Source organism: Colossoma macropomum, unplaced genomic scaffold, assembly GCF_904425465.1.
Source record: "Colossoma macropomum unplaced genomic scaffold, Colossoma_macropomum, whole genome shotgun sequence".
Lineage (NCBI taxonomy): Eukaryota > Metazoa > Chordata > Actinopteri > Characiformes > Serrasalmidae > Colossoma > Colossoma macropomum.
In genome coordinates, this window is record NW_023494793.1 from 35,457,447 (window position 1) to 35,469,384 (window position 11,938).

The 11,938-nt window shown below is 38.0% G+C and overlaps 1 protein-coding gene across 4 annotated transcripts; it reads right to left on the reverse strand.

Moving 5' to 3' along the window:
- Positions 1-40: 40 nt before the first annotated feature.
- Positions 41-11,193, reverse strand: si:ch211-204d2.4 (uncharacterized protein LOC100003662 homolog). 4 transcript variants are annotated; one of them, XM_036579378.1, is made up of 12 exons: positions 11,110-11,193; positions 8,322-8,471; positions 8,120-8,176; positions 7,748-7,796; positions 6,946-7,043; positions 5,011-5,142; positions 4,786-4,902; positions 4,636-4,704; positions 4,482-4,552; positions 3,174-3,237; positions 2,552-2,629; positions 41-830 (listed from the first exon to the last, which is right to left on the reverse strand). In XM_036579378.1, exons 2-12 carry the CDS (start codon positions 8,460-8,462, stop codon positions 546-548), a joined length of 1,161 nt encoding a protein of 386 aa, XP_036435271.1. In that variant the 5' UTR covers positions 8,463-8,471; positions 11,110-11,193; the 3' UTR covers positions 41-545. The 4 variants fall into 4 exon arrangements, with proteins under 4 accessions (XP_036435271.1, XP_036435270.1, XP_036435273.1 ...); XM_036579377.1 differs by lacking the exon at positions 11,110-11,193 and adding an exon at positions 10,528-10,921; XM_036579380.1 differs by lacking the exon at positions 11,110-11,193 and adding an exon at positions 10,202-10,488.
- Between the last annotated feature and the right edge of the window lie 745 nt (positions 11,194-11,938).

The window sequence follows — 11,938 nt, forward strand, 5'->3', positions numbered from 1 at the left end:
TTTTTGAATAGTAAATAAAAGCCAGTACCATTTCTTTACAATGAACCATTTCACATCTAACATCTAACTACTCTGAATGACTTTGTTTACACCTCAACTTTTGACTGGCTTTTGAAAAATGGGTGGGATTCCCCTTTAAGTTGTGAAGAAAAGTCAAATGCGTGGTCAGTCGTATGCAAAACTGCAATTTCACACACATAAAATAAAACCCTGCAGCAGGCCCCAGTGGTAGTAACTGGGCTTTATTATTTTTTCCTACCATATAACGCAAATGGGTCCGACTTCCAGCACCTTTCATAAAACAATTCACCTGTACAGCCTCATCGATGAGGGAATTCACTTAATCTGAACAATGGCTGGACCCAGTTGCTCAAAGCTATGCAGCCTTCGTCACATCTCTCCTTCACTCTTGTTTCTTATTTCTAGAAGCGGTTGCATGCTGTGTACAATCTCTAGCCCTTCATTTGAAAACAAAGCACAATTAGACGGTTAAAATTATGTAACACAACGAATATGCTGGCGAGCAGCAATAGCAGAGGAAATGTTTAGACATCAGTGGTGCGAATATGTAGGTCCAGGGGATAGTCTGTGTCCTTGGCTGGCGGTGGCTGGGAGTGGTGCCTCTGGCGTACTTGTGACTGCAGGCTCTCGCCTGTGTGTGAGAGAGAGGGCAGGGAGGAGAACGCGCTCTCTCTCTGGCCTTCGTCCATCAACTGCGTCTCATGCTTCGGGACCGGGGTCCAGGGTTGCCATGACTGTGCTGTGGAGCAGGATTTTACAAGAGGGGGTTTTCCCTGTACTGAGACAGCATGCCCACTGAAACGGCAACTCTGTTAGAGAGAAAGAGAGAGAGAGAGAGAGAGAGAGAGAGAGAGAGAGAGAGATTGTTGCTATCAGTGCTGTAAATCTTACAATAGTTCATTTAGATTACAGTTCTTTAGGAAATGATATGATGCATCAATAAAACTGAAAATCTACCAGGATTAACCACATTGGACTGAATTCTAGATAAAAATAACACATCTAACTCTATTAGTTTTATGCTTCAAAACACCCTGATAACTGTATTTTGTAATGATTGCATACTTTATTACTTATTACTTATTTATTAATTCATGGTGGATGAAGTACAATACTTCAGTACTTGAGTAAAAGCACACATACTCTTACTAAAACCACAAATATTCTATCTTTAGTACAAGTAAGAGGTTTTGTTCCAAAACACATTATAGTCCATTTTTCAAGAATGTTCTTTTTTCCATGATAGACAGTGTTGGTAGTGGGCTTTATACATGGACATATAGCATTTTGGAATTAAACCCTTCATGTTTTCTCTCTAGAGTAAAAATACAAGTATTCGATATCTTTATTTCTACTCGAGTCAAAGTAGAAAAGTGCTTGTTTGTGAATGTGCTAAAGTATCAAAAGTAAAAGTTCTTGTGAGTCACTGTAAATCTTGAACAAGTTCTTTTAAAGCTACACCATGTAAGGGATATTTGGAGACCCCTCTGGTGGAAATGTGCAACTACACACAACGTGTAGAAGAACACTTTACTTGGGTTGTGGGTTGGTCCCCTTCCCTGAGCAGATGAATCTTATGACTGCGAGTGCGTTGAAAGAGTATTCAAAGAGAACTTAGGTCACACAGAAAGTGTTTATTAAAAATGATATTTTAACCAAACTTACTTTTATTTTTGATACTTAAGTATGTTCGCAAGCACTTTTGTACTTTTACTCAGGTAAAACAAGAAATACAGATGAGATTCTTGTACTTTTACATAAGCAGTGTTTTACCAAGATTACATCTACTTTTACTGAAGTACAGAAATATTGTACTTTGTCCTGCCCTGAATATTATTATAATTGATTACAGACCCCAGATACCCCTTTTTCTTTTAAGATACCGATATTGAAACAATAAGCTGATACCGGTCCGATATTCTTTCTGTAAAAAGCTTTCAAATGAGCTACATTTAACTGAATACTTTACTTTATCAAGCTCAAACTACTCAAACACTTTACAGGAAAAATGCACAGCTAACATCACCATATCACACAATGTAAGTGAGTGCTATTTCATCTGGTACACGGTTTGCTAATCGCATAAAGTCATAACCGTGGCCTCGTTGACTGAGTCAAGCGGCTTCTCAGGCAGTCTGACTAGGCACAGAAGCGCAGAAATTGCGCTGGTGTCCATGTTAGGCTAAGGCAAACCCCCAAAGAGTGACCGTTGACTCAAAAACAAAGTAGACTCAGATGCAAAGGACTACACAGCAGGATGAGATCAAGGATCTTCTGTGTTTTCATTTTCATTTAAAACGTAACTGGAACACCCCTGACTTAGCCGTGCAGCTAACCGGGCTAACGTAAGCGTGGTTCACACTGCGTGTATGTCCTGGGGGAGAATTTAGATAAACTGCTATACCATCCACTACTAATTATAATATATCCTAAATTCTAAGATCAAGGCAGTTTAACACCTTCAGATCAGTGCATCACTGTCCACTTCTACACCCCTATTTGCACATTTATCTACACGTGCACACTTTACCTTTGATGGTCCTCTGAAGTCTTGAATTTTTGATGCAATATCTCTAATCCAGCCATTCATTTCTTCAGGTGTATCTGCCTGTGTGTGGGGAAAAAATATCAATCAAAAAAAGTGGATATGACTCTCTGAAGTTAAAGTTCAACTATTTCCTGAAGCAACAAATGATCTATTGCAGCTCTGTGTTAATCACAAAACACACCACAAAACAATGCACCAGTTTTCCTAACTCCACACAAAAAAATGCTAATTAATTATACAGTGAATGAAACTAGATATCATTATGCAAATTACTTATGTCTAAAGGCCCCTGCAAGGTTTCATTCAGTATCAACATCAGTATGTTGTGTGAAGTATTTCTTTAATGATAAAATATCTCAATGATTTTAAGATATTACTTATAGAGCAACACATGTTTACAAAATGCTTCACAGCCTGTAAGAGTTGCTGAATGGTGTAAAAGCAGGTGTTGTTTACATCTTGCTTGATCAATGGAGCATTTAAGCAGCGATCATTCAAAAACAAGTACACTTAAAATACACGCAGGTGCTGATCACTCGTGCACACAGAGACACCCCCTCAATCTAAATCCTAATTTAAAATTAAAAATTACAATTACATGTACCTGAATGTAGAACGTTCTTGTATTCGTGATGATCTCAAAAAGGTTGTCACGTGAGAGCAGTTCCCTAAAAAAAATGCAACAATTGTGTAAGAAAACAGTAAATTAGCCAGGGAAAAAATACTCTTTAAACAAATCCTTAATGAATCATTTTACTCTATTGCAGGACAACCCCAGTGCACTACAGCCGGCCTTTCCGTTGTATTTAGAAAGAAGCACAGTAGAAATTAAATCAGCTAAATAATATATTTAGAATTTAAAGGTACACTAATTACAGCTGTGTACAAAAGTTTGGGTGGTCAAATGATTTATGTTTTGATTTTGTTAAATTGAAAATAAGTTAACACATCCTCTACAGATAACACACTTTAGTGTACACATTTTAGTGCACAATTACTGTTTATTTGCTGAATTTAATATATTGGAAAAAACATGAAACATAAAATGTGGCCTGCTTAAATTTTATGGCACATTTATTTTATTATAAATGTTCTCAGAATAGAAACTCAGAATATAATATAAACTGTGCACTGTAATATAAAGAAAAATGTCATATTTAAGTTTGTTCCCCGTTGAGGATGTGTGTTAACTTATTGTCGCTTTAAGTAAAAAAAACATTTTGCATACAACTGTATGTTAAGTCTGTACATCTATGCTGCACAAGCTAAACATGGATAGAACACCTGGCACAAAACAAAATGAAAAATGTCTTTTCTAATACTGTTTTTTATTTATACAACAAAATTTAGTCCATTAATTATGAACTTATTGTACCTCTAGGTGTTTTTGGAGAATATAGGGTGGCTGTAATCAAGACTCCTAGTCATATCACTCTCAGGTAAATAAATAAATAAATATATAAACCCCTCAAACTCTAGGTTTAAGGCCTAGTGACCAGTTGCTCAGAACATTTTATGTTAAATGCTTAAGGGATGAATTCAAAGCTATAAATACACATTTAAATTTTGCAACTGTCAAAAATATAAGTGCTAAAATGAAAATGTAGGGTCCAAAACTCAATTTACATTTATAGATTTCTTTCACTTTCTACTTTAATATTACCCTGAAGATTTTATCCAGCTCATTTAAGTGATGTAAGGCCAAAATTCACTTAGGATGTTAGTGCAAGTGAAGGCTACATTATTCAGTTGTTTATCTTAAGGATTATTAGCCACAATATTACTATAACTATCATGAATTACTTGGTAACTACTATTAAACTTGAGAAGATTTTAGGGGGTCAAAGCGCCAATAAGGAGAGTCCCAAACATGACTCAATTTATGTCATGGTCAGTCTACATCTTGCCTTACCCTGATTTTACAAGGCACTCATGAACTTTATTTATGTCCCTCAGACGAATACTGCGTAACGGCTCCTTATCCTGCAATCAGAAAATGACACTGTCATTGTCCATTCCAGCCTTGGCAGTTTTACAGGCATAAAAAAATTACTACTGTATCTCACCGTTTCATTTTTGTAGTAACTCACGGCCAGGTCATCTAAAACAAAAAATCTTCTCTTCCAGCTTTTTCTCTGAAAAGATAAGTGAAAGTCATGAACAAAAGCAGTGGCTCTCGGTGCAGGACCATAAACATCAGATATCACACGCCGTACCACGTTGCCTTGTTTGACGCAGTAGCCCGATCTCACAGTGTTGGGACGTAAACTCTGGCACCTTCTCAGAGTTACATGCGAGCTTGGGTCATTAGTAAAGACATCATCCGCTTCATTCTAGAAAACAAATACAGCAACTCATACACGGTTTGCATTCTCCATCAGGCACACAGTGCACACAAATGTCCTGTGAAACCTAATAAAACACAAAAACGATAAGAGAACCTGTTGGACCGGTGTGTGCACAACCACGCCTCCCACGATCTCTGTTTTGTAGGCCTGTCGAGAGGTTGACTGAGTTTGGCTTGTGATGGTGGCAGCATCTGTGCTCTGAGTAACGGGTGATATTTTGGGAACCTGAACATAGAAAAATCACCTATTAATACTAATCAGAGGCTAATCAATACTAATTAATGGCTGTCACTACAGATTACAGTGTTCTGCAAATGTCAGAGAGCATCTCATTTAGATCATTTCCAGTTAAAACGACCACAAAGTACCAGTTATTAATTTCTTAGCATCAGGAAAAATAACAAGCCTCAACAACTAAATATAATATCAGTTTTTTCAGTATTTAGTGTGTTCACGCTTTGCCTTATTACAGCTTCCAATCTTTTCAGAACACTTAATTGTAGTTTATCAGAGGAATCTGCAGGGAACGTTTTCAGTCTTAGAAGTTTTCTGCTTCTCATGATCTAAATAATCCCAAACACATTTAGTGATGCTGAAGTCGTCAGTCCATTGTTCTGAGAACAGCAGCAGCTTCTTTGTATGATTTGCAAATACTCTTCTGTCTATTTCCTTTTCTCAGTAAGGGCTTCTTGGCAGCTACACATCCTTTTAGTCTCATAGTGTTGAGTTGTTTTCTCACAGTGGAAGGATGTACAGAAACACCTGTGGATTTTTTCAAAACCTGAATCAAGAGTAAAGTTGGATTTTCTCCTCTCTCTTAAAGATGAAAGCTTGAAGTGCTGTTTAACTGATGGGGACAGTTTTCATGGTCTACCAGGACTTTCCACCTTCTTATGCACATAGACTGTCTTATATCTAATCTCCTTAGAAATATCTCCTGAAAAATGAATAACTTGTACTTTATTTGTAACTTGTTTTAACTGGAAGTTAAATAAATGAAGTCTCTGACTTTTGCACAGAACTGTATATGAGTGACTGAGTAAGTGATTTTTTAATTTTGAGTATTTAGAGTCTTACACTGTACAATAGCAAAACATACACAGCTTTCCAAAGGCTACAAAACATTTCACCAGAGAAAGAGAATCTATCTATCTATCTATCTATCTATCTATCTATCTATCTATCACACAATATGTGGCAAAAACTGCATAGAAATTATTTCTTACTGTAAGAGAGACCAGTAGGAGAATTTAAATGCATCATCATCAAGCACATTGCTAATATAACTAATCAACACATACTCCTTGAGAATGTCAATTTTAATAACATTTTAATTGAGTAATCATGCTTAATCAAGTAACCATGACAGCCCAAGAGAAAACCATGCCAATAATTTCAACATTAAAACGTTTTAACCAGTGAAAATGCATTAGAAGTGCATGCAAAGATTCCCTGAGAAAACAGTGTGGCGCTTAGAGTACCAACTTTCAGCTCTTGTGCACAAGATCAATGGTCACAAAATAAACCAGCACACTGGCACATCAGCGTTCTCCAAAGCTGTGGCTGAAATTCAAATCAATTTACTTCCATGTATGAAGCCCTTGCTCTCTGGGCTACTGCTGCTTTCAACAAACCTCTCAGATGATGAGCTCCCGAATAGTAAACTGCCAAACTAATATACAGTCATAGCATCTGTCTTCACTTCCAAACAAAGATTTCATCATCCCTCCCACCTCACTGTCTGCAGGCCCATGACAACTACTATAGGTCATCACACAAAGAGCACCTGTTTGACTATTAACCCCTTAAAATCCCAGGCTTATTATTCAGTAACTACAGGGACTTCAATGCAAACTAGTTAAGCTAGTTAGTTAAGTTCTTAGGTTACAGAAGTAATAAAACTTGTAATAAAACTTTAAGCCTGCTGGTGGGCCCATGGCCTGTTAAGGGGTTTAATGGAGAAACCCTGTTGCATCAGTGTCTATCAAAAAAAAAAAGGATAGAGTATTGTAAGTACTGTTAACGTACTGTGATTTTGGTGGCCTTATTGAGGGCGATGACCCACTCCTTTAAGTCCACGGCATCATTGGCTTGGAGGAAGTACCGTCGTGACAAAGCATTTATCACTGCATATAAAGCCGTTGTGTGTTATTGACGTCATAACAGTTTAACTTCTGAAATATATGCTTATTAAATGGTCTGATGAGAAATGCTTCATTCTAGAGAAACTTACTGAGTCAGAATTGCTCACAGTGGTGGTGACAGGAATCAGATGTTTAATACTAAAAGCTAATCTAATCTAATCTAAAAGCTTCTTCACAGAAATAGTCATGAATAGGTTGCCTGAGATGTATTTTGTCAATCCATTCATGGCGGAGAGGTACATGCAGGGCGTTATAAGGCAAATAAGTTCTCAAAGAAAACTTTTTCCAGATTTACCACTTTTCTTCTATTATCAACATTACATATACAAAACTCTGAAGATATGTGTAGCTTCACTGGTGATTTTGTAAATAAAATGGCTGTATTTGTGTTGTGGATATTGTGAACGCTGGTTCCTAACAGCAGCACTGTAAAGAAAACTCAGTGAGTTTCTCTACGATGAATCATTTCACATCAAAAGTCTTTGTTTGCATGACTTTGTTTACATCTCAACAACTGAATTATGCAGAAAAGTGGAATTCCCCTTCAAGGTGTATTATTTGGTCACTACTGTGAAACTAACATGTAAATTGTTCAGCTTTAGAGTGAGTGATTGAAGTGTGTGGGTACACATACAGTCTCTTCAGATTTAAAGGTTTAAGTGAAACCCAGCACAAATAAGACTCACCAAAGCAGAATTCAGTCTTGGGTTTTTGCTTCACTGAAACTTCGCTGACCTGTAAACAAAGAGAGAGTGAAAAAGAAAGATAAAGAAAAAAAAAAAGGTTACGTTAAATACCACACCATATTCAGTATTGATTGTTATCAGATGAGTTTTGACCTCAGCAATGTGGCCACTGCAAGTTATCTCAATCCATTTAGTAGTAAGACTGAAAGACTCCAAGCAAGTACTCAGTAAATAAATGATCTGAACTGAAATGAACTGTGCTTTACAGTAGCCTTAGTGCAGTATGGTGGGAATTCTTCTCCAGGATTTCTCCAATGAAACTAATAATATAATTTTGCTAACCGACTGTAATAATTATTTAAAAAGCTTTACCTTTGAAATATAACTCAGCCGCAAACTTCCAACAAAGCCTGCTCCTTCTGGCAGATTCTGTTCTCAAGAAGAATGCAAAGTTATGCAAAACACACAGACGCTTCTTTGGAAACAATATCAGTTTTATTAGTGTCATATGTCAACGTGTCACGTATCAGTGCTCCAATAAACTCTTTCTGCACTAATATGCTGTTAGAATTACCTGTGGATTGTCCATGTACCACAAGAGAGAGTTGCGCAAGGTATCCAGGATGAAGTAGCGCCTGTAAAACTTAGAACTGTTCTCATTTTCCTCGATATCCAAGAATCCACAGATGCGGTTCTGTCTGTCCAGATAAGGCATGTCCTAGAACTACCAAGAGCAGAGAGAGGTTATACACCACAACCGCTCCACAGTCTACACCACACTCACCTGCAGTATACAACACTAATTTTTCAAAATATATGAATAACTACATGTTTAAAATGTAAACAGTGTCATTCAGAGTGGTTTGGTGTGCAATGCTCCACTCTAGAGAAACTTACTGTACTGCCTGATAGCTGAGACTTTGTTTCGCGATAGTTCTGAGATAAGTTTTGGCCATTCATGGCAGAGATGTACGTGCAGAGCATTCAGAGGACAAACAGTACCCTACGGAAACTTATTTTTTCAGATTTACCACTATTTTACCATCAACATTACATGTGCTGGCTCACTGGTGGTTTTAGTTAGTACATTAAATGGCTATTTTTCTGTAGAGATTGTGATCTCTGGTTCCTATTACTACCACTGTGAGGAAAGTCTGTACTGTAAGCTTCTCTACAAAGAACTATTTCGCATCAAACCACTCTGAATGACTTTGTTTACACCTGAATGATGAATTACGCAGACATTTTATAAAAATCAGCAGAATTTAACCCTTTAATGGGTTAAAAAGTCGACTTTGAACATGGTTAAAATGACATTCTCATAACGACACCCACCAAAGAAACGGCCCCTCGCTTCAGAATAATTCCCTATAGCGCTATTAAAAAAGATGGTTCTTCAAGGGTTCTTTAGTAAACACAATGGTTCTATATACACCATGAACACTCGAAGAACCATTTGCATGCTTAAATATTTTTTTCGCATGGTGAAATGGTTCTTCGGATCTATAGAGAATGTGTTGTATATGTACAACCTTTTTAGAAATTTAATGTCAAGCTTGTCACGACAGAAGAACCCTTTTTGGTGCTGTCTAGAACCATTTTCCAAAAGGTTCTATATAGAGCCACATAAAATACATTCTCCATTAACCTGAAGAACCTTTTCACCATGTAAATGGTTCTTTGAGTGTTCATGGTTCTATACAGAACCATTGTCTTTACTATAGAGTCCTTGAAGAACCATCTTTTTTTAAGAGTGTAGAACCATGCACAACAAATTCTCCATCAATCTGAAGAACCATGTAAAGAACCACTTATGCATGCAAACGGTTCTCTGAGTGTTCATGGTACTATATAGAACCACTGTTTTTATTAAAGAACCTATGAAGAACAATCTTTTTAAGTGTTTTAAGAGAGCTCTTTTTAAGAGTGTAGAACCATATCCAACACATTCCCCATCAATCTGAAGAACCATTTCACCATGTAAAGAACATTTAAGCATGCAAATGGTTCTTTGAGTGTTCATGGTTCTATATAGAACCACTGTCTTTACTAAAGAACCCTTGAAGAACCACCTTTTTTTTAAGAGTGTAGAACCATATCCAACACATTCTCCGTCAATCCGAAGAACCATTTCACCATGCAAAGAACATTTATGCATGCAAATGGTTCTTTGAGTGTTCATGGTTCTATATAGAACCACTGTCTTTACTAAAGAACCCTTGAAGAACCACCTTTTTTTAACAATTCAGAACCATATCCAACACATTTTCCATCAATCTGAAGAACCATTTCACCATGTAAAGAACATTTAAATGGTTCTTTGAGTGTGCATGGTTCTATATAGAACCATTGTCTTTACTAAAGAACCCTTGAAGAACCACCTTTTTTAAGAGCGTAAGTTAGATAGTTAGATAGTGAACACACTGTCTCAATGACCAGAACGTCGCTATGAACCTGCTTATTCAGGCTATGCAAAGCAGTCGTCGCTGAAACCTTAGCTGGTCTTCATGTCTCTCCTGCACAGTTCGCGCCACAGAGCTGGGAGAACTGAAGGGTGTGAACTCGCATCAGCAGCCTCTCCACTGAGTTGCCACAAACGAGGAGGTGGATAAGTTTTACGTCAGAAGCAAGGATGGCGAATATGAGGGGGAAAAAGGGCTTTCAGGAGGGGAGGAAGTTTCTCCTGAACCACTAGCAGCCCACAAACACATCTGCCACACCTAGTGTTCAGCCTCTGCGCGTTACCCGTGCCAAAAAAACTAGCGCCAAGTCCCACTCACCGACGATGTCCTTGTTTTTTTGGGGTTCTTAGGTCCTCCTTCTGCTCCTCAAAACGCGTGGAAAGCGCTCACCATGGCGAAGAGGACTAAAGTAAGAGTTTTGACGCAGGGAGGAGAGTTTAGCGCATGATAGCTCTGACATGGATGGCTTTTTCCGGGTCTCTCTCTGCAGTTGAGTTAAAACCAAAACCACGCATCCGGTTGGGTGCGCTTTTTTATGCAGAAAGAGGAACGTAAGTAGGAGCATGTGCGAAGAAGGCACAACTGACCAGCACTTGGACACGAATAGCACAACTTCTTGAAGACGTTTTTCATACGAGGCTAAAGTTGGCTTCCTGTCCGAATTTCCCCGTTCCACCTTAAATGGTGCAGCACTTACATTCAGGCGCCAGAACGTGACTGCGGCTCTATTTAAGGTGGAACGGGGAACTTAAAACAAGTAGCAAAGTTCAGCTTCGTCTTTTTCGCCCAGTCTAAAACTGAACTGTAACGTTTTGGTTCAGACGCTTTTAAGTGCACTTATCCATATTACGTGCGACCAGTAAAGGAGAACTCCACCGTTTTTTCAGCATTTCTGTTTACCTCAGTTACTGGAATGTAAACAGTCATTCAGAGAGGTTTGTAGAGAGCGGTGATAGGGACGCCATGTCTACAACACAAATATAGCCATTTTATTTACTATCCAAAACCCCCGCCAGTGAACCTAAACGTCTTCTGAGTTTTTATACGTAATGCTGATGATGGTAAAATTGTGGAAAATCAGAAAAAATAAGTTTTCTTCGGGAACTATGTTGCCTCGCAGCGTGTATCACTCCGCTATGAACGTATTAAAAAAGTTTGGAACCGAAATCTTTTCAAAACAATCGTCTCGACGTCAGGCAGCGTTCATAACCGTTTCATGTAATTACATTCTGTGAGGGAGCTTTTAGAAACTGATTTCTGGTTCCTTTCACCACGACTGTGAACAATTCTGGCTCGCCAAGTTCCTCTAGAACTTTGCATTTCACACAAACCACTCTGACTGACTTTGTTTACATCTTAACCATTTGATTAGGCAGAAACTTTGAAAATGCGGTGGAGTTCCCCTTTAACGTCCGTTTATAACTGTTTTAAGTCCCCTTTTTCTGTTTTACCTGTTGTTTAAGTAACATTAAGGCATATATTTCAGTAATATTTTGAATTTGGCTCATTTTGGACTAGAAGGCGAATGCCTAGACGCAAACCTGTTAGCATTTTTAACTTGAGGAAAGTGTTGTGTTAGCTTCTCTAGCACTAAGTTAAACGTAGCCTAAGCTAACGTTACATGAACAGTGCAGCGTATCTGAAAACAACAACAACGTGGCCGTAAAGGTGCCCTTAAAACTCAAACCGCCCTCAGAACAAAGTCCGAAGCACTCAGTTACAGAGAGAA

Bases quoted from the DNA above. Each gene is read 5' to 3' on its own strand.
- si:ch211-204d2.4 (XM_036579378.1), bottom strand. From the start codon at position 8,462: ATGCCTTATCTGGACAGACAGAACCGCATCTGTGGATTCTTGGATATC. The intron at 4,903-5,010 runs GTTCTCTTATCG...TTTGTTTTCTAG, and splicing joins TGCACACACCGGTCCAACAG to AATGAAGCGGATGATGTCTT. The intron at 3,238-4,481 runs GTAAGGCAAGAT...CATTTTTTTTAG, and splicing joins GAGTGCCTTGTAAAATCAGG to GGAACTGCTCTCACGTGACA.